Source organism: Grammomys surdaster, unplaced genomic scaffold (assembly GCF_004785775.1).
Source record: "Grammomys surdaster isolate TR1022 unplaced genomic scaffold, NIH_TR_1.0 128, whole genome shotgun sequence".
In the NCBI taxonomy this organism is placed as follows: Eukaryota; Metazoa; Chordata; class Mammalia; order Rodentia; family Muridae; genus Grammomys; species Grammomys surdaster.
Window position 1 is genome coordinate 3,940,945 of NW_021604586.1, and position 23,010 is coordinate 3,963,954.

At 51.1% G+C, this 23,010-nt stretch overlaps 1 protein-coding gene across 1 annotated transcript in view; it reads left to right on the forward strand.

The window, feature by feature from the left end:
* The first annotated feature begins 2,894 nt into the window (after window positions 1–2,894).
* The window catches only part of Crispld2 (cysteine rich secretory protein LCCL domain containing 2), a 58,578-nt gene continuing 38,462 nt past the window's right edge, over window positions 2,895–23,010 (forward strand). Inside the window, exons 1-2 of the mRNA XM_028752755.1 lie at window positions 2,895–3,052; window positions 20,421–20,737. Of these exons, the coding sequence (XP_028608588.1) occupies window positions 20,498–20,737 (240 nt within the window). The 5' untranslated portion in view covers window positions 2,895–3,052; window positions 20,421–20,497. The remainder of the gene's footprint in view (window positions 3,053–20,420; window positions 20,738–23,010) is intronic.

Sequence of the window (23,010 nt, forward strand, 5' to 3'; positions counted from 1 at the left end):
AGGTGCTCATCACTAGGTTAGGTGCTCATCACTAGGTTAGGTGCTCAGCCCCTAGGACCAACACCTTGTTTTTAATGGAGCAGCTGTATGGCGTCTGGTCATCTGTGGACTTTTTTTTTCTTTTTTAAAGACTTCTTCATTTCCTTCATTTCCACTTGCATAGGGCTGTGCCCTGTGCCCATCTCCATGAAGCTGTTTAGCCTCTGTGGTTTTAGCGACAGATGAGGCATTCCTCCAACACCAGGTCATCCAAGGCCCTGCCAGGGCACCTGGCTCTCAAGGATGCGTGTTTTAGGGACAGCTACGTGCCACGTGTCTGACCACCTGTCATTGTCCACTGGAAAGGTTGGGGCCACGACAGCCAGCAACCCAGCTGGGGTCCCTCCCCACTACAGCCAATATCAAACACTACTCTCAGTGTCTAGCCCCAGTCAACAGCTGACTGCAGCCAACGAGGGGCCCTAAGGAAGGAACTAATCACACCTTTCCAGATTCCCTCATCTAGTGCATTATAGACCCCCAAAAATGGATGCTTTTAAAGATGTCTCATGTGTGTGTGTGTGTGTGTGTCATAATTATAATATAGAGTATCAAAACAGGTACATATGAATACACACACATATGTCATTAGCACTAACTAACCACTATGCAACTGGATCATCTCCCTACAAGCCGCTATACCACAGGACAATTTGTTACACAGCAGTACTAACTGTGACATTCCACTTTAGAAATTCGTTTCACTTCCCCGATGTATCAACAAGGAATGAAATAGTTCCAAAGTATCCGATGTGTTCATCTTGTGTAAATACAAACACTCTAATCTGCTTGTCACATGACTTAGAGGCCAAGGTGACAGGCTGTCCTGGTCTATCTGGGCTGCCGGGTCAAGATACGGGTTATATACAGTGGAGCTCTGGCAGTGAGGCTGTCAAAGGCAACTTCCCTGCTCAGCTCACAGATGGCCTTTCCCTGTGTTTTCAGGGGGAGGGGGGAAGGGGCTCTCGGGCCCTCTTTACAGTCCTGGGGATCTCACTGCATCTCAACTTGCTTTCCCCACCCCCACCATATCTTCTCTGGGTAATTAGGTCTCAATGTAGTTGTAATCTTGGCAAGATACATGAAGAGATAGTAGGAGCTCCAGCACAGGCTGTCTGGGTTGGAGTCACAGTCTCACCAATGGACAACCAGGTGACCCTGGACAAGTACCTTCACCTGCCTGTACCCAATGTCCACGTCTGTAAGCAGAGTCCCCTTTCCATCAGGCTGTGAGAAGCTGACCAGAAGATGCCCTTGAAGTTCTTGTGAATAGCTCCTGACACGCAGAAATGGTTTTTGGTGAAGGAGAAATGGGGCAGGTTAGAAGAGAAGGCCACAGAGGGGAAGGGAAAGCGGAAACTGAGGAACAGCAGGAAGGAGAGCTGGAGGTTCTGGAGCTGGGGTTAGGGATGGCCAGGCTGAGGGAGATTTGGCATGCTGATTTGACCTGATGATGACAGGCATGTAGAATGCTTTGGTGGGGAGGGGTGTCTAAGAGTCACACTGTGCCAGCAAGGAGCTTTGCAAGGTTGCTATGAAAAGCTTCAGTAGGGCGGTGTGGTGGGGCCACCCAGAGCCTGGGACTTCTTATTACTGACAAGCCACTCCTGGCCAAATGTTGGGTCCCAGAAAAACTCTGTCCCTCATCGCTTCCCGTTCCTGGGTGGGTATGGAACTAGGGCCCAGTTTATCCAGTTTCGCATTTAAGGCTTAATGGTCACGGGCATTGGCAACAGAGTGGGCACGGGCACTTTGGAGACCTGTGATTCAGAGACGCATGCAGGAATCTCTGTGTTGGTCAGTCCCTTCACTGAGGAGAATGGGGATGCTGGCAGCCAGCTGCAGCAGTAGCGTCTGAGGGTGCTCAAGTCAGATCATCAGCACCAGAGAGCAGCACAGTGCCGCCCTCATTGGCCTTGTCCTGGGTCACCCCTAGGGCTGCTGCTAATAAGCACTGACTTCTCTGGTACTTGGAAGACAGCTCGGGCGTGTAGCAAGGGAGTGTAGGTCGGTGGACGGTGCTTCCAAAACTGAGGGCAGGAAGGAAGGGGACTTAAAAACAAAGATATTAACATATCGGAATCTTTATCTGCACAGAGCTGAGTCAAGGACTTGGGTAAAGATCTCTGGTTGGAATCCAGGTTCCCCAACATGTCTAGGCCCCTGAGGACCCCAGCGGGCTCCCTTGCATCTGCTCCTGGTAGTATTTGTGGAAATATCTCCTACTAATACCAGTAGGAGGCCTTACTTGTCTCTTAGTGGATGGGTGGTCTTCTCCAGCCCTACTTTATGTGACCGAGAGTGTTCTGGGATGTCTCTTAGCTCTTCCCGCCCATTCCCTCACTTGCCCTTAAGGGTTTGGGCGTCAACCTTACCTAAAGACATTTCCCGGATTCTAACCTCAGGATATTTTCTCCAGGTAGGTGCCAAATGCCCTGGGGCACATGGTACTAAGCTTACTGGAACCTCGCCCTGGGGTTCTTGAGGTGGCGGGATAACCTCGCCACAGAAGTGGGACGTTGCCTCCTCCCTGGATTACTGGGAACCCCCTGAGATCCTCCTAGTCTGGAAACAGGTCCTGGCAGATAAATGCGCACACCCGGGTTCGGCAGGCCCTTCCCAATGGTCTGTTATCCTGTCCTTCACTTAAGTAGTAGAACGGGGTGGGGTCCGCGGGCCACGGACTGTCCGAGAGTGCCCAGCCTGCTGTGCGCAGAAAGCGCTCAATGAAAACTACTTTTATGGTCACGGCTAGGGGCCGCGCGCTCCTTGCGCATCGTGGTCCTCAGTGCCTCCTCCCGCCCGAAAACAGCGGGGCGGGGAGAGGCGGGGCCGGCGCCTCGTAGCCCAATCAGCGCTGCTTGTGGACTTGGGGGCGTGGCTCAGGATGCTCCAGGAGGCTACTAGGGGCCGCGCTCAAGTCCGGGACCCACTCGCAGCGCCCAGCATCCGCAGGGTCCCGGAGCCGGAATTTGCTTGCCCAGCGCTCCCCAGGTTCCAGAGTTCCGCGCAGGTGAGAGGGACTCAGTCCCGCTGCTCTTTTGTCTGTAGGTCTCTTCGCCTAGCCTAGGCTGTTCCCGAACTCTTAGCCACCCTACTGCTTCGGCTGCGACGTCCCCTCTTTCTGTCCTTTTTTTGACGCTCTTGCCCTGACTAAGTCAGACGCGATGCTTCAGGGCTGTGTGCCTCCGTTCTGCCGAGCTCTTAACCTGCAAAGTCCTTTTCCGATGAAGAAATTGAGGTTCAGCTACGAAGCTTTTTGCCCGGGACTGACTCACGGTTAGGAAGCCGAGTTGGAGATGGGATCCCTAGCCTGGCTATAAGCAGCTTCGCGCTTCCCTGAGGCCGCGCGCGCTCTTTTGCCCACCCAGTGCAATTTGCCACTGTTTGGGTCGGTAGTGTGTTGTCAGTGGGCGTCGATAACTGGCTCGCTGATGGCATGGTTGCGTTAGACGGGTGTTTCACTCTGTGAGGATGAGGTCCAGGTGATCACAAGGGCAGATAAGTGCCTTTGGTCCCAGATGACAGAGCCACGCCCCCTTTAAGTTTCATTGGCAACAGACTTGTGGTGAGGAGGTCTTCTAATTCTATTTCAGAAGAAAGAACGGAGGGTCAGAGAGGTAACGTGAGCTGTACCAGCAGAGACAGGTCTGGAACCTCCCTCTGACTGCCTCCTAAGCTTCACACAGATGTGGCCAGATGTAGCACAGTCTGGGCTCTAACACATAGGAATCCTTCCGTCTCAGTTTCCTGCGTGTTGGGATTACAGGCAATCCTTCTAGAGAATGGTTTAGGGACCACATTACAGGGTCTTTTCCTAGAATGGGCATCTTGAATCAGTCCTCCTGTCTGTCAGGAGTATAGACCTCAGAGGAGGAAAGCCAAGCCAGCTCTTTTGGAGTTCAGACTCCGCCTCAGATGCCTGCTGCTGCAGTACAATTTGAGCTGGCCATCTTTCCAGGGAAAGGTGAGTTGCTAGGGTGACTAAGCCTGTGTGAGAGGTTGTCTGGTTGCCTGGCTTTCCCAGAGCCAAGAGTGGGTTGGAAATGTCCACTGTTAGCCCTGGGGCTCCTTGCCCTGGTCAAGTAGGGTAGTCCTGCCTTCTCTAGATGATCCTACACTCCACACATCAGGTCTGGAGTCTGACAGCCCTGCAGAACAAGGCTGAACCATGCCACCTGCCCCAAACGGACAGGGATGTACAGCATGCATCTGGCATCCTGCATCTGCCACTGTCCCCACCTCACCCCCCAGGAGGAACAGCAGGTGTGGGGCTATATTGCTTGCCCTGGGAGCTGTGCCAGGGGACCTGGGTCAGTCCTAGCTCAGTGTCCTGAATCTGGATTGGAAGCAGAGAGTGGCTTGTGATCTTACCACCGTAGGTGGGCCTGGCTCCTGACTCTAAAACCCACGACTTGTTGGTTCTGACTATTTAAAGACAGCTATCTGTCCACTTCTGCCTCTGCCTTCAACCTGACCTTCACGGGGGGAGGGGGAGCTTCATCTAAGGAGTCCAGGACAAACGTCTGGACAAGGCTCCCAGAGAGGGGAAATGAAGAGTGGGGCATTGGTTCTTACACAGAACAGCAGTGACAGTTGCAGTAAGGCTGGCTGGCACCTGACACTTCTCTGGAGCATCTTATGGCCAGCTATGTCCAGGGCTGGCCCCATAGCCATCTCTCAAGTGCCCTGTGAGATGACATTCTCCATCCACGGATGCTCAAAGTGCACACACGTGCAGAACACAAAGCAGCTGGGTCCCTGGCTGGGCCCCACTGTAGGTTCAGAGAAAGGTACTGTACCAGATGACAAATGTGACCATCACAGCAGAGTGTGCCACAAGGCTTGTCTCGTGACATAAAGGTGCTTTTGGCACCTCCCCGGGGGGGCCCCCCCCCGGGAGTGGGGGGGGGGGGGCGGTGCAGTGTAGGGCAAGAAGGAGCTGTGCTGACAGGACTCTTCACCAGGATTCAGTCTGTTATTGGCCTTTGCCTGGTAACCTGGGTCAGTGAGAGGCGGGGTTGGTCTGCAGGGGGAGGGACCTGGGCGGGGAATGATGATCTTGAGACCTTTCAAAGCCCCCCCCCCCCCTTCCCCATATAGCATCTGGCTTGCGTGTACTCCACCGGAGTGTCTGTAGGCAGGACCCTGGTGCTGACCTTGGCCTTGTGGGAGCTGGCTCGAGGCTCTTTTCTGTCACCAGTGTAATTTGTGAGTAGGGGAGGTGCCTCCATGTCTGCTGCTCTCGGAATTAGAAGCTTTAAAAAAAAAAAAAAAAACTCAGTGCATTTGATGAATCCCAGATGTGCAGAGCCCACGTCAGTCAAGGGGTTGATAACTGGATGGCTCTTCAGGATGGGAAACCTCAGAATGCCATCATTTCACTTTAGGGAGAGGTCCTTCAGCTAGGGGACACAGGGCATCTTATGATGTCCCCAACAGAGTCCCCCGCCAGCAACAGAGCAGACAAGGGCAGCCACACGAGGAGGTCCTGAGTACAGGGCATTCAGTCATGCTGTTTTTGTCTTGTCTTTTCTTGAAAAAGTAGAACACACACACACACAAACACACACACACACAGAGAGAGAGAGAGAGAGAGAGAGAGAGAAAATACATCATTTTTATTTTTAAATAAAAAAATCACTATTTATTGAGTGTGTACGTGCGTGTGCATGCATCCATGCATGTGGGTATTCGCATGCACGTATGTGGGTATGCACATGCCAGGCTGCATGTGTGGAAGTCAGAGGACAACTTGTAGAGTCCGTCTTTCCATCTAAGGAAGGGTCTAAGGAAGTGATTGACTTCAGGTTCTCGGGATTGGTGGCCAAGTGCCTCTACCCACTGAGCCATCCTCATGCTCCAAAATGTACTACTTTCAGAAATACTTATTTAGTTAGTTATTTTATGTGTCTGTGTTCGTCTGTCTGTGGGTCTGTACTACCCAAGGAGGATAGAGAGGTGTCAGATCCCATCCCGGAACTAGGGTTATAGGTAGTTGTGAATCACCCCGTGAAGGTGCTGGGAACCGAGCTTAGGTCCTCTGGAAGGACAGCCAGTGCTTTCTTTTTTTTTTTCCTTTTTTTTCTTTTTTTTTTTTTTTTTGGTTTTTTGAGACAGGGTTTCTCTGTGTAGCCCTGGCTGTCCTGGGACTCACTCTGTAGACCAGGCTGGCCTGGAACTCAGAAATCCACCTGCCTCTGCCTCCCAAGTGCTGGGATTAAAGGCGTGCACCACCACCGCCTGGCTAGCCAATGCTTTCTTAACCGATTGCTGGGCCATCTCCTCAGCCCTCCTAACATTCAGCATTTCTAAGTGCACACGAGGGGCATTGAGTACATTGGCAGTGTTGTATGGCCACCATAACCATCTAGTTCCAGAACACTGTCATCCTCAGTGCATGAGCAGTTATGCCCCAGCCTTCAACCTCCAGAGCTTTCTGCCACTTACCTCCGGGGGGAGGGGAGGGGAACGACTCTGGACGTTTCTCACAGATGGAATCCTCCTGCAGCATGTAGTCTTTGTATTTGGGTGTTTGCAAGATCCATGCATTTGGTACCCCATATCTGAATATTTTACTGCATTTTTTTTCTTTTTGAGACAAAGTCTCACAACGTAGCCTTGGCTGGACTGGAACTTGCTCTGTAGACCAAGCTGGTCTCGAACTCAGATTGCCTGCCTCTGTTTCCTAGAGTTCTGGGATTGAAGCCATGCACCAACACACCTGGCTTTAGTGTTTTGTTTTTGTTTGCTTGTTTGTTTGTTTTAGTATGCAACATTGTGGTTTCATTACGGCCTTTTCTTTCTTGTCTTGAGACAGGGTTTCACTGTGTCGGCCTGGCTGGCCTGGAACTCATGAGGTAGCCCACGTTGGCTTCCGTCCTCTTGTTTCTTGGATTATGGTTGTACCACCACCACCATATCTGGGTCATTTTTGTGCTGGGGATGAAACAAGGCATTGTGTGTATAAGGACAGTATGCCTGCCACTACCGAGCCACGCCCCAGCTTGTCACTGGGGGTTCTGGGCAAGTGCTGTGCCTCTGAGTTGCATACCCCTACTCTCTGTAGAGCATTTTTTTTTGCATACTTCTACAAACAACTTGCCCTATACTACACCCCTGCCAACCCCACCTGGGACCAGGCACCTGGAGATGCTAAAAGCACCCTTATGTCATGAGACAAGCCTTGTGGCACGTTCTGCTGTGATGGTCACATTTGTCATCTGGTACAGCACCTTTCTCTGAACCTACAGTGGGGCCCAGCCAGGGACCCAGCTGTACCGTGTAATGCTTTAGAGCAGGACACACACCCCTAATCCTAGTACTAGAGACGGAGCCGAGAGATCAGGAATTCAAGGTCATCCTCAACTATGTAATGAGGTCAAGGCTCGCTCGGACTGTGTGAGATCCTGCCCCAGTTGTGCGTGTGGGTCTGTGGATGTGTGTGCAAAGGAGACTGCAGGTCACATGGTCATTGGATGTGTAACGGTGAGAAAGCTGGCTCCTTCATCCTCTATGAGGTTGCCCCGGTGGGGGCTGTGCTCACCCAGCAGGCAGGGAGCACTTGCGTGGTGGGTACAGACAGACACCATTGCCTAGAGTTTTGTGGCAGGGCTGACGTCTTGTCCTGAGTCACAGAAACCCACTGAGAATCATGTCTGAGACATTGCCTTGGGGGAGCCCTGATCTGTCTCCGACCCCCAGCTTGCAACTGTGGCACTTTCGGGCAGTCCCCCACCCCCACTTTCCAGGCCATGAGGACATGGTGATCCAGCCAGGAGGCTTGCTTGGCCTCCAGTGCTGTGTCAGCTTAGGAAAAAGCCACAGAATCGGAGGGGTGGGGTGGGGTGGGGGGAGGTGGCTAATGAGAGATTTTGCAACTTCTGGCCCATCATTAAAAACAACAGCAAAAAAAAAATTCTTACAAACTATGAAAGCCCACATTTTCAACCCAGGTTCTGGAACTTGTCATGTTTTCGTGCTGAATGGCAACATTCCAGAACAAAGGGCAACCGTGCTTTGTGCTTCCGTTCTGCTTGTAGGTCAGAGATCCCAGAGCTAGCTCTGTCCCCCAAATCCTTCAGGCAGAAAGAATCCCACTTGCTCTCGAGGACTGGGAGCTGGCATCAGGCCGGGGTCTCTGACCCTTCATGGAATGGACCCAGGACACACGACCAAAGAGACCATATTTCAGCTTTAAAGAAAAAACAAAAACAAAAAAAAAAAAAAAAAAAACACTGGGCAGTGGTGGTGCATACCTTTAATCCCATACCTTTAGGGTCTATCCTGCTGTCATGGGTTGTGCCACTAAGCAACTATTATCTAGGAGCAAGTTCTGAGAGAGATGGAGGCATTTGCTTCTACTAGAATAAGTTGTGTTGCCAAACTGAAGGGACCCCAGGGACCCTGGGGATCTGAACACTACTTATGGGGTTTTCTGGAGCTTTGGTAATGAAAGCATCCTGTAGGGTCATCTAGGCCTCACACCATGCCAGGTCCTGATCTCCTTTGCCAACAACGAGCAAGCCCTCCGTAACTGACTTCTGACCTGGGACCACCTACGTTTGCTCTGATTTTATTCCCAATGGCTCTTCATAGCAAGTTATCAGTGTCTTCATGAGGGGCAGGAATAAAATGACTCAAAAATATAAATTTCTTGAAATACTCAAAGCCATCCCTTCTCTATAAAATATGAAGTACATACTGGTAGAGGCAGGTGGTAAGGACGAAGCTCTGAATGTGTTGGGGTCTGGGAAAAGTTGAGTGAAAGCAGGGGAAGGGGACTCAGCTGAAGGAGCACTTGCCTAGCATGCACAGAGCCCTGGGTTCCATTCCCAGCACCTCATAAACAGGGCATGGTGGCACACACCCCTAATCCTAGTACTAGAGACGGAGGCAGGAGAGTCAGGAATCCAAGGTCAGCCTCAACTATGTAATGAGGTCAAGGCTCGCTTGGACTGTGTGAGATCCTGCTCCAAGCAAACAAACACAACAACAAAACCTAAGGTGTGGAATGAGATGTTAGGCAGGCTCTTTAGAGCAGGGATTCTCTAAATATGGTCCCCAGACTAGCAGCAACCCCAAGGTTTCAACAGAAATACAAGTGACCAGATGCCAACTGAACCAGGAAGTGCAGCTAGCATCCTGTTCTCTTCTAAATAGGTATTGCTATGTAGCCAAGGCTGGCCTCGAATCTGCCAATCCTCTTGCCTCTGAGGGAGGTCGGTGGCTGAAATATCCCTGTAACCCAGAGCCAAGGAGCAGGGTTTTTGGGGCCAGGGTTTCCCTTAGCTGTATAGCATGTGGGAGCCCTGGTTTAGTAGCAACTGATAAGCCAAAAGCAAAACCTTTCTTGGGACGAACACAGCACCCACCTGTGGCACTCTGCACAGGGCTGATTCCAGATACTCTGGGACCCTAGTGAGTGTCAGCAAGATCTCGGGATCCTTCTGGAGCATGTGTAGTGCCTTTGAGTGCCAGGGACCTTGCTGTATGCATCTACTTACCTGCCGTGAAGCCAACTCTGCACTAACCACGAGCTGCTCCAGCTGTAGGGCTGTGGAGACAGCTCAGGTGACAAAGTGCTTGTTGTACAAGCCCAATGACCCAAGACCAATCCCTAGAGCCCAGGTAAAGACGCTGGGTATGGTGGCGTGGGCCTGTGGCTTGCTGTCCAGCAAGCCAAGCTGAATCTGCAAGTCACAGGCCACTGAGAAACCATTCTAAAATGTAAGTAAATAAATAAGGGATATGACTCCTGAAGAGCATCAACACACACACACAGACAGATACACACACATAGACACACACAGACACACACACAGAGAGACAGATACACACACATAGACATACACAGACACACACACACAGAGACAGATACACACACATAGACACACACAGACACACACACACAGAGACAGATACACACACATAGACACACACAGACACACACACAGACAGATACACACACATAGACACACACAGACACACACAGAGACACACACAAAGAGATTCAAGCACACACAGAGACTCACATACACACACCACATACACACACAGAGAAACAGACACACACAGACAGACAGACACACACAGAGACACATACACAGAGACACACACAAAGAGATTCAGGCACACACAGAGACTCACATACACACCACATACACAGACATACATACCCCACATACACTGACACACAGATACAGACACACACAGAGACACACACACAGAGACACATATACAGAGACATAAACTCAGACACACACAGAGACTCACATATACACACACCACATACACACTGACACACACAGGCATACACACACTCACATAGACACATAGACACACACATAGACACAGACACACACGCACACACACATAGAGACACACACACACACACACACACACACACACACACACACAGCTCCTTCCTTACATTTCCTAGCTGCCCTCCTCCATGGCTAAACACACTATTTATTTCCAGGACCTTGGCAGCCTGGCTAGCACCAAGAGATATTTTCATCAGGGCCTTGGCAGCGTAGGACAAAGTGCCCTGCCAGCTTGGGGATGAACCCGGCCCTGTCTGGGTTCCACACTCCCTGGCTGGCCCTTATCTGGACTCTTCCCTCTTGGTTTACTTTGCAGGAGTGTTGGGGCCAGTCTAAGCCTAGAGACTCTTGAGGGGCTAGCCTTGGGTGGGTGCGATTCTCTCCTGTATGCCGGTGAGATTCTTGAGAGTGGCCGTTCATGCCTCTTGTAATTCATCTTTCAAACAGTCTGAGGTCTTTCCAACTTAAAAGAAACCTAGTTTCCACTTAAGCAGAACCTCTAAGAGAGGAGAGAGCATCACTCACCTGCTGTCAGGGAAATCTCCTCCCAGACGAGGCTACCGAGCCCAGCCAGCCTACAGAGGTCCCTCAGGCCCTCCTGCTGCCCCACCCTCAGGGTAACGGTTTCCAGACTTCTAAAGGTGCAGGCCGGGTTTAAACTTCACATGGAGGGCCTGTGTGTGTTTAATCCTCGGGGTCTGGCTGGCTTTGGGCCACACGCAAAGGTGAGGTTCTGCCGGCCTGCTGCCCAGGACAGGCTTTTAAAGTTAAACCAGACCTCATCCAGCACTTACTTCCTACAGAGGATCCTCTCTGCACTGAAAGTAGACAGAAAGTAGACAGAAAGTAGACAGAAAGTAGACAGAAAGTAGAGCTCATAGTTGCCTTCAAAACTACCTGACCCTGGCTGCCTAGGACCCGGCTCTCTTTTTCTGTGCTTGACTTCAGTACATGCAGATGGTCTCTCCTCCATACCTTCATCCTTCATCTGCCCTAACCCCAGGAGTCATGGACCCACCTCTGCAGGGACCTTTTCCAGCCTAGCTCCCAGCACCAATGTTGACTGGGCAAAGTCTCTCTTCATAGGCAGAATCTCAGGACTTCCTTCTCTGTGGAGCCTGATGGACGAGACTCCACATCCAGTTTCTGGCTCTGCCATACTGAAGCTGTTCTACCTTCCTAGAAAGCATCCTACTGGGGCTGTGCAGCTAGTCCTGTTTGCCCTTGTTTCTCAGAGCAAAGGTCATCTGGGATGCCAAATTCACTCAGAAGGAAAAGGGAAAGAGGTACTGTAGGCATTGGCCAGAGAGGCAGCGAGTCCTGTGGTCTTTATACCTGTCCTGGTCCCTCCCTGCCGTGTCTCTGAGGCACTAGAGCTGCAGAGAGGCAATGACTCTGTGGGTAGCCTGGAGCTTTCCTTATGGGCTGGAATTTGAACCCAGGCCTGACATGTTCCTACACTGCTTATGTTTTTTGTTTTTTTGAGACAGATTTCCTCTGTATAGCCCTGGCTGTCCTGGAACTCACTCTGTAGACCAGGCTGGCCTCGAACTCAGAAATCCGCCTGCCTCTGCCTCCCAAGTTCTGGGATTAAAGGCGTGCGCCATCACTGCCTGGCCCTACACTGCTTATGACTGTGGTACCAGTCATTTCCTTATCCAGAGTTTGATGTGAATCATTGCCATGGAAACCTCTCCACATCAGCAGAAAGAAGTCAGGCCTAGGAGTTACGCATGGGTTATTTCTAAGAAAACATTATTATAATTTTTTTTAATCCATGCACTTAATTTGGCCTTTTTTTATTTTTTATTTTTTATTTTTTATTTTTTATTTTTTTTGGTTTTTCGAGACAGGGTTTCTCTGTATAGCCCGGGCTGTCCTGGAACTCACTCTGTAGACCAGGCTGGCCTCGAACTCAGAAATCCGCCTGCCTCTGCCTCCCGAGTGCTGGGATTAAAGGCGTGCGCCACCACCGCCCGGCTGGCCTTTTTTTTTAAAAAAAAAATATTATCTTGACTTGTATGGGACTTGCTTGGTTTTAGCATGAAGTGGTTTAAATGTTTGTTGACTGAGTACTCTTTTTGTCCAGAACTAGTCTAGCTTAGCATTTTAGGCCTTTGATCCCATCTCCTGGAAAGACTGGGGTGGGAGGGTCACAAGTTCAAGGACACCCTAGGTGTCTTAACGAGACCCTGGTTCAAAATAAAAAGTGATAAGAAGATGCTGGTTCATGGTGAGGCTCTGGGCTAACGTGAAAAAGTTATGTATTTGTTAAGCATCTGAATTTGCTCCAGGAGTCCCTGAAGGGCCCTGTCTCCTGCTGGAGGCACAGAGGATATCTGATCCTGTAAGGCAGAGAGCACGGCTGGCCAGCACCTAGGTGTGGGGAGCTGGAGTGACTATGGAGTGGCCAGCAGGGACAGAGCCAGCCTCTCACCTCTCTTGGGTCTGACCTTGATCCTGTCAAAAAAGCAGACAGGATCCAGCTAGGAAGGGAGACGCCACTGCCTGCTGTCTGATGCTCACCCAGGCGTCTGTAACGTCTGTAACGGGACGTTCCCTGCCCAGCCTGGATCCCTGAGATCTGCTTGGGGGTGGGGGGTGGGGGATGTCCCTCCTTCCAGCCACACTTCATTCCCGGGATTGCTGGGTGGTTTGTGGGTATGACTCTGATCTGTCCGTGGCTTCTTACTCAGACTTCAGCTCTCCCTTGTTAGATTCGAGGAGGAGAGAGCTGGGAAAACCCTCGGCTGTGTGAGGATCAGGGGTTGTCCAGTGAGCGGCCTCTGGGCTGTGGCATCTCATCGATGTGGGGCAGTGGAACAGAGATGCTACCTGGGGAAAGAGGACAGATGGGAGACTGGAGTCTAAGGAGTAAATTGTCCCTGCCCCTCAGGCCTTCTCTATGACCACGACCAGGCTGTTGACTATCTTTGTTTACCGTCCTCTATTTCCCCATCTGTGAAATGGGGCTAATAAAAATCAGTGAGCCCATCTATTGTGCAGATGATGACACATGAGATTACAGGAACCAAGGAACTAGTACACTGTTGGGCCATCCCCATTTGTCACGCCTTGGCCAAGTCATCACTGTGGATGTGGACTCATTAATTAGTCTTTGGTATGCCAGGGCTGATAGCTCATTTTTCTGATAGGTCACAAATCAGAAAGGAGACCCCCCTGTGAAGATTAAATCATACAATCTTGAAGAAAGGAAGTCACATTTAAATGAAAGGCAGCTGAGGTCCAAGGCTTTTCAACTGCTGCTCACTCTGTCTGGGCCTGGAGCTGGCTGATGGCCAGTGGGCAATTGCAGTGGTTTTTCTGACAGACACTGTCTTTAGTGGCTTCACATGGGTTGGTGGCTTGGACTTGGCCACAGTGGGACATGTAGGCCAAGGGAAAGGGTGAGCAACACAGAACGGGCTGTGTGCTTGGGGGTCAGTCACCGAGGTCCCAACCCATAAGGAAGCCCACTGTGAGCAGCCAGCCAGTGAGGTGCATAGCGACCAGACCCAGTGCTGGGGGCCAGCTCCCAGACAGACAAGCCTGTGACACAGAGGAAAGGGGACCCCAAAGGAAGATGACCGTCGTCTCCATGCACAGTGGTCTGGGTGGTTCCCAGCCAGAGAGTTAGCAATGACCCTGATGTCCTGGGACCTTCTTCCCCAGAAAGCCAAGAGGCCCAGGCTAAAAGGTCACTGAGTCAAGTGTCCTGGGCTCCTTTCTCCCAAGTTCCAGATGCTTAACAGGATTTTTAAGTTCTATATTGCTCAGGCAAAGCTGAGGCTTTGAACTAAGAGCTGCAAGAGCACTGTCCTATCAGCTCCATGCCCCTGGTCCTAGCACCCATCTTTTGCTTGTTTGTTTGAGATTGGGTCTCAGGTAGCTCAGGCTAGCCTCAAGCTCACTATGTAGCTGAGGATGGCCCTGGACTTTTGATCCTCCTGCCTCCACCTCCCAAGTGCATCTTAATAGCCGGGATGGAATGGAGGGTTTTGTGTATGCTAGACACGCTACTGACTGAGCTGAGTCTGAAGCCCCAGTTCCAGACTTTGAAACCATGTTGCAGTGTGGTTTCCACTCGGACCGACTCATTATCTTCACCACTCAGAACCGTGGGGCTTAGAGCACCCCCGCCCCGCTGGCAGAGAAGCTGAATGCTTTTGTCTGAGGCCGCACAGCTGTCCAGAGGCGATGTCAAAGGTCAGACCCAGGTTCCGTTTCCCTGAAAGCCCGGGTTGCAGCCATCAGAGAGGCCCCCACGGACCACAGCCCTTATAAGGCTCTTGTGATCCAGAATGGAGGAGACGTGCCCCTCCTCTCTCATACCATAAATATTTATCGAACAGAGATGTGTCAGACAGACTCTGGGACTCAGGGGTGAGTGGGCTGACAGGTCTTCGGAGTGATTAATTCCCACAAGGCTTTCCAGGAAGGGAGTCCATGGTGAGCAGAGGTTCACTGGCAGGCTTGGCAGCGGGCACTCTGGGGTCAGGGGCTGGGCTGCAGGAACAGCGTGTGCGGAGGCCGGGCCAGCAGCTGGTGTCTTAGCCCTGACATCTTCTTGGCGGGCTTCCTCAAACATAGACCAGCTGGGCTACGTGATGCAACAGTCTTCCCTGTTGGCCCCTTGTATCTGGACCAGAAGCTTGGCTAGCTTTTCAACAAGTCTGCCTCTCAGCTTCTAAATGGCATCGAGTACCATCCGGCGCTGGGAGGGTCACTGGAAGGCTAGAGCAATGGAAACTGTGTGGAGTCCTCAGGCTTTCAAAAACCTCACTCTCCAATTGGCAGGCCAGACTCTCAAGCCTGTTAATGTGTGCAGGACTCAGTTTTGTGTGCTGTGGAATGGGGCTACAGAATCTTCTGTCCACAGTCATGTCCCAGTGCATACCATAGTCCCAGCAATGTAGCCAGTCCAGCAGGGTTGATTTCAAAATCTGAGTCTCACTATTGACCCTGGGGTTCAAGAGCATTACCCAGGCTTCCTGTACCCCTCTTGGCTTGTCCTTGTGGGAGTTGCATGCTTTAGCTGGCTGGGGTTCTCCTGGGTGCTGGTGACCTTCCGGCATCTAGAGGATTTCCAGGTCTGGGAGACAGCTATGGTAATATTTACCTTTCTTAAACTCTTTGCTATTCTAAGGCTAAATGCCCCTGTTTCTGATAATTAACTCTTGCAGTATAGCAGCAGGGGATTAGGTAAAGGATTTATTGCCAGCTCTCCCTTCTCTGGTGAGCTAGCCAGGCTCGTTAACTCTTTCTGAACCAGAGAGAGAGAGAAAAAACGAAAAAAACGAAATTCATTCACACAGGTACATATACATTCAATACACACACACACACACACACACACACACACACACACATTTTGGCCAGTCTTCTCACCTACACATAGACAAACAGACATATGCATTTGCTGCATGGTGGACGGATGAGGGAGAGTCCCCAAACCAACAACTTTATTTCTTTTCTCTAGCCTTTTTATACCTTTTTAGACAAAAATTCTTTAGACAATTACCTCAGAGATAAAATGTTACAAAGAAGAGTTACAGAAGGATGTTGATATTAAGTTCAAAGTAGTGTTTCATTCTGAAAGTCCCTTAGAAGTTCAAAGCAACAGTTTCTTAGGGCCTTAGTGCACACCTGTGACTTCATCCTTGGACCTGAATGTTTTGTCCCAAGCCCATTTTTCTTTTTAGTGTAATCATGAAAGCTCATTGCATTTCTAATTAGGCAGCCTTTACTTACTATTCTGAGGAATGGGCACATTCTATGCTTGATTTGAACTTTATTACATCTTTCTAGCAAAACAACTAAAACCACTTCTTAAAATTTTTCTTCCTAAGATTCTTTTGAATCAGATCAGGAATTGTATAAAATCATGAATTCATCCAAACAGCATTGATTCATGAAAGTTGATCTTTATGTTGATCTGCAGGAGGTCTGTTCCACAGGGTGAGCTGATGCCCAGGATCCTTAGTCTATGTAATAATGACAGGAAGGGCATGTCAGCAACAAGAAGCAATCCTGGAGTGAAGTCTCTTGGGACCTTGACTCTCAGAGCTCACCCACACTAGACCATGCAAAAAAGTGGGCCACCTCCAGGAAGGCCACCTGCTAGCCTTAGTCCTTGCTAGATGGCTCCTGACACTTGGATTCTGTTCTGTCATTCTAGCAAAAGAGAAGGGAATCTGGCAGAGTCCCTCTCAGCTTTGTGGCCCGGCAGCCCCTATGGGGATAGTCCAGGTTGGTGAGTGATGGAGTGAGTATCAGGAGGTCGGTAGGAGGAGGTTCCTCTAGAAATGATATTGAGAGTCAGAGAGATGACTCAGGGTGTAGACAGATTCCTGCACAAGTGTCAGGGCCAGGGTTCAGATCGTTAGATCCCCTGTAAAACCTGGGTGCGTGAGGTGGCCATCTGTAATTCGGGCACACAGGAGACAGAGCCGGGATCCCTGGAGTAAGCTGGCTACCTAGGCTAGATGAAACGGCGAGAGACTCTCCCTCAGTATATAAGGTGCAGGGTGACTGACGAACTCATCTGGCCTCCGCATGCATGTGCACACACCTGTGGGCACACATGCAAACACGTGGCGACATGTATCTTTGCACATGCATGCCATACACAAAAAGGAAAAAGGGTGTGGAATTTGGCAAGGCCAAGGAGATAGCAGTTGGGAGAGAAGAGCCCAGGAGTGCGAGCCTTATTCCACAGATTAGGGCAGCCAGGGCACAGGCCCCCACTGTGAGTAGCGGTGAGGATGGGCTGCAGCTGGAGAAGGGGGCCCACACAGAATGTCAAGGGCACAGCACAGAGGGTACTGCGCATGCGTTTGCCGAGGAGGGGCGTGTCTTTGCTAAGTATCCCAGAGGCTCCATTTGTCTTCCCGGAGGGACACATTCTGGGGTCCTCATCTACAGAGTCACCCCTTAACCAGCTTCGCAGCATCCTTCCCGGGAGGCAGGATAGGATGCCAGAACCTCCGACCCATACCTGGTTGCCTAGCTGCCTCCTGTCCCTGAGTCGGGTGCGCTGGTATTCTCAAGTCAAAATGGAAGTCTTCCGGAGAGCCTCGTGAAACAGGGTGAACACCCTTCTAGCCCTAAGAACACCCCTCAAGCCCCAGCTCCTGACTCTGGCTGTCCAGTGTTGGGCAGCTACCTTAACTCTAGCTGTCCCATTAATAGAATGGGAACCATAGGGTCATCCTGTCAGGTAATGGAGCCATGGCAGCCGGGTGCTCACATGGAAACCAGAAAATGGTAGGAATCCATCTAAAAGCCCCCAAGACTGTCTGTCAGGGTCAGCTCAGTCATTGCTAAAATCTAGGCAACCAGGACAGCATGTACTGCTCCTTCATGAAAGGTCTTTAAGCCAATGAGATGATTTATCGAGTGGGTGAAGGGACTTGTCACCAAGCCAGATGACGTATATCTGATCCCTGGGACCCACACTGACTCCAGCAAGTTGTCGTCTGACCTCCGTGTGCACCCTATGGCAAGCCCATATCACACACCGTCTAAAGAAAAGACAGACACACATACACAGCGATGAGGAGCGAGCTTTGGCCCCATGCGTTCTAGCCCTTCAGGGTGTTTATTAGATTCTTCAAAATCCGATTTGTTTATGCAGGTGAGTGTTTTTGTCCTTGTGTATGTCTGTGCACCATGTGCACGCCTGGTGTCCATGGAGGTCTGAGGAGGGCATCAGATCACCTGGAGCTGGAGATATAGATACAGGTGTGAGTCACTATTTAGACGCTGGAATCTAACCCGGGTCCTCTGCAAGAGCAGCAAATGCTCTCAACTACTGAGCCATCTTTCCCGTCCCTTAATTTTTTTTTTATTTTGACACAAGATCTTGTCAAGTTGTGTTGGCTGGTCTCAGATGTACCATATACTCCAAGCTGGCCTTGACCTTGTGATCTTATGTCCTCAGCCTTGGAATACAGGAAAGGGGGAGCACATCTGGCCCTGACTCTAGTTGTGATACAGCTGTTTGTGTAATGGGTGGTGAATGGTCCTCACAAGCTGCGATTCTGGACATGTCCCTGTGAGCCATGCCCCAGTTTGTGGCTTTCTGCTTTGGCAGCAAGTACCCGGTCCCACGGACTCGAGTCTTTCTCCCTCTCTCTTGTTCCTCTACATGCTACGGCCCAGGAACACCTGAGATGCCTCTCTTCTTGCTCTTCTATTGCCTGGTGTGGAATTGACCCCACAGTTCACATGGCTGTCTCAGTGCCAGAGACCAGGAGCCAGAGCCGGAGCTGTGGGTGGGGCTGGCTCCTTCTGAGGTCTCCCCTGGCTTGCAGGTGGTATCATCTCCCTGTGTCCCCTCATACGTGTCTCTCTGCTTGTGTCTGTTGTGATATCTTAAAGTTTATTTATTTATAGTAGGATGTGTCTTTGTGTATGGACCTGTGCATAGGTATGTACAAGAGTATGTGTGTTTATGTGTATGTGTTTGTGTGCATATATGTGTGTCCCTGTGTGCATGTATGTCAGAGTGTGTATGTATACATATGTATGTGTATGTATATCTGTATGTGTTGTGTGTGTGTCTCTGTGTGTATATATCTGTATATATGTGTACATATGTGTGTATGCGTATATATACATATCTATGTATATGTGTGTGTATATGTATACATATATATGTATGTATATGTGTGTGTATATATACATATATGTGTATATGTGTGTGTGTGTGTGTGTGTGTGTACACACATATACATGACTCAGTGTGTGTTGTCTCTTTCTGTCTACCTTTTTTCAGCTTTAGGAATGGAAGGCAGCCCGGTGGCCCACTGCTGAGCTATAGCCCTTGCCCTATGTATCAAACATACATGCGGTATCATGTATGTACCAGTTTTTAACCTTACCACCATGCTATATTTATTGGCTTCTTTAACCCCCTGTATAGTTCTCTACCCCATTTCCCGCCACCAGTGGATTCACTGTTTCTCCTACCGACTGTACTCTGAGGCTATCTGTTTCAGTAAGGCCTGGGTTTTCATCCGGTTGGTCACAGTAAGGTCACATGACAGTTAATGCTTTGGGTCCTGCCCTTCGCGCTAGTCAAGCACGGAGAAACACAGGTTGGGCACTGCCATGATCTCAGGGTGGGGAGGCAGTGACATGTTTTGGCGTGTCACTTTGACCTGACTCTGCAGTTTGGGATGTGCATTTATGGTGCTGTGACCGACCCAAGGGAGCTTGAGCACTCTGAATGGTCTGCGTTCTTGGTGTGCTTTCCGGCTGGGCCATTGCACACAGTGGGTATTCCTTGGTCTCCTGGGCTCTGCCTCCAAGGTCTCCTCCCTTGGAGCAGGGCAGCGTTTGATTCTGGCACTAGAGAGCAGCTGAGCCCCGCCTCTCTGTGTTGTGCCTTTGGTCTTACACAGGCTTGCTTGGAACCCTGGAGGGTTTCCAGGGGTGTGCCCTGGCTAAGCACCCCAGAGGCTTCATTAGTGAGTCCTCATCTACAGAGTCACCGCTTCACCTGCCTCCGAGCACCCTTCCCGGAAGGCAGGACAGTATGCAAGAACCTCAGAGCCAGACCTGATTGTCTGGCTATTGGGTGTCCCTGTCCCTGAATTGGGTGTGTTGGTATTCTCAAGTCAAGATGGAAGCTCTTCCAGAGAGTGTCATGAAACAGTCAACATCCCGCTAGCCCTAAGAACATCCCTCTAGCCCCCCCACACCCCCCGTTGGGCAGCTGCCTTAACCCAAGCTGTCCCATTTGTAGAATGGGAACTATAGGCTCACACTTCTGGGTAATAGAGAGTATTCTGCCTCTGCCCTGCCCCCTGGGACAGCAAGTAGCTTTCCAGAACACTTCCTCGTCTTCCATCCCCTCCCTACTTCTGTCCACCCTGCCCCTGGAACTCCCAAGCCCATGTGACAGTTACACACCTGGCATTTCTGTGTGAGAAAAGACTAGGGGGAACTTTTGCTAATGGGACAGAGCCTTCCCTGTTCTGATGGAGGTGGCATTGGGCATGGCTGACCTGGTTCTAATTTGCTGTATCCTACTTCCTCTTTTCCTTCCAGAACCTTCCGGTGCCCAGCCCTATTTCAGGAGCCCGGGCTGACCTGTCCCCTTAGTTGTGGCTGCACGCGTGGGAGCCATGAGCTGTCTTCTGAACAATATGGTCCCGGTGGGGCTGGCTCTCCTGATCTGCGGAGTGCAAGCCTTTTTCCTTCCCAACACCACGAGCCTGGAGAGGCTGCTGAGCAAGTACCAGGATGCAGAGCCACACTCCCGAGTGCGCAGGGCCATCCCCATGTCAGACCGTCAGGAGATCCTCATGCTGCACAACAAGCTGCGAGGTCAGGTGTATCCCCCTGCCTCCAACATGGAATACATGGTGAGTGTCCCACTGGGGTGATGGTGGGCCCAGGGCAGGTACGGTGTCTTATGATTTTTTTTTTTTTTTTTGGAGAGATCTCATGGAGTCCTGGCCATCTTTGAAATCGCTATGTAGCTGAGGTTGTCTCAACTTCCAACCCATCTGCACCCAACCTCGTAATGTGCCCGGCTGCCTCTCTGACAGCTTAGGCTGGCTTTAAACTTGACATGTAGTCAAGGATGGCCTTCAACTTCTGATCTTCTGCTCCATCTCCCACGTGCTAGGACTACAGGTGTCCACCACTGTGCCCAGTTTATGCAGCGCTGGAGATGGAGCCCAGGGTGGTGTGCATGCCAGGCCAGAATTCTGCCAACTGAGCTGTACTCTCCAGACCCAGCTACAGGGCATCCAACTAAGATGCAAGCACTCTGCCCACAGGCACCCCCACCTCACCCCTTCTTTCTCTCCTTATCCCTCCTTTCTCACTCTCCCTCAGTGAAGCCAAGGCTGGGCTTCTCTCCCTGTCCAGCCGTGTTTCTGTCTGTGTCCCCTAGGTCACAGGACTACCTCCTCCCCCAAGCAGCCATTGACTTTTGTCTTAGTCAGGGTTTCTATTCCTGCACAAAACATCATGACCAAGAAGCAAGTTGGGGAGGAAAGGGTTTATTCAGCTTACACTTCCACGTTGCTGTTCATCACCAAAGGAAGTCAGGACAGGAACTCACACAGGGCAGCAACTTGGAGGCAGGAGCTGATGCAGAGGCCATGGAGGGATGTTACTTACTGGCTTGCTCCCCCTAGCTTTTTCAGCCTGCTTTCTTATAGAACCCAGGGCTACCAGCCCAGGGATGGCACCACCCACCTGGTGGGCTGGGCTTCCCTCTTGATCACTAATTGAGAAAGTGCCTTACAGCTGGATCTCATGGAGGCGTTTCCTCAAGGGAGGCTCCTTTTTCTGTGATAATTCCAGCTTGTGTCAAGTTGACATACAAAACCAGCCAGTACAACTTTCTTCCAGAGACTACCCTGGACTAATGAGTCCTTCATGGTCTCAAGAGTCTAGAATGAGTGGTCTGCTATGTGGACCCCGAGCAAGGCTGCTTTGGGGGAACACGGTATAAACCTGTATCTTTTCCTCTCTGGAAACCTCTGTACCCTTCCAAGATGTCAGCCCAAGGAGTAGGTGTGTGCTTCTTTCATTTGGGGGGGATGTTTAGAAACATAAAAACTCATGGTAGAGTTCTTGGGCAGGCTCCGGAGGTACCTGGGCAGGCTCCTCTTTTAGCTGCTCTGCCTCTTGCCTGGCCTTTGCCAACGATGACAGAAGCCAGAGAGACCAGCTCTCCTGAGCTCTTGCTATAAGCTGTTCTGTGGTAGCCACATGAAGTGGCCATTTGTCTCTGAGTCCCATGGTGGTGGAAACATCCCCCTTGGCTGGCTTTCCAGAATTGAGATGAGGGTTGGAGTGAGGATGAACATGATCACACACCACAGTCACTTCTTGCCCCTGGCTTACCTCAGTAGATTTTACCTCAGAGACTGAAGCTCACTGCTTCCCAGGTACTACGCAGGTGGCTGGGTACCACTCCTCCAGGGACTGCTCAGAGAGGCCATGCTGTCAATGGAAGCTTCAGACTATCCTTGTACCCCCTTGCCAAGGCTGAGGCAGCTCCTGCTGGGGGACTATGTCCCAGCAGCAACCCCTGGGCAGGTGGGCGGTGTGGTGCATCTTCCTGCCAGAGACACCATGGAGAACCAGGTTGGGGGAGGGAGCATGAGGACCTGAGGGAACCTGCTGGGAACCCGGGGAGCAGGAAATATTGATTCTGATCTGCAGATGGGGAGCTAGACTCAGGCTAATCTGGAAGCGTCCCCACTCAGAGGAGGTGCGGGATAAAGATGAGAATGGGGGGAAGACCACAGTCTCCCTCCTCTACCTTTCAGTCTTCTGCGTGTGTGAGGTTTAGCTAACTGGCGAGGTCGGTGGAGTTGCTGAGCATGCGCAGTAGGCATGCACGTTGGGGGATTCACATAAAGAGGAAGGTGAATGAAACCTCACAGGGCTGCTGACCAGGGGAGCCCGTGACCACGCCCCCGTGACCACGCCCCGTGACCACGCCCCCACCCCCGTCCGCGACAGCAGGCTTCTAGAGGCTGAGGAGACACTGTGGCAGGGGGTGGAGAGAACCCATAAAGCCCACGAGGCTGAGGTGGTCGGGCAGGAGCAGGAAGATTGAGCTGGGGGATGGTCTCGGGGTGGGGTGGGGCTCTGAGGTGCTCCGATTTCTGAT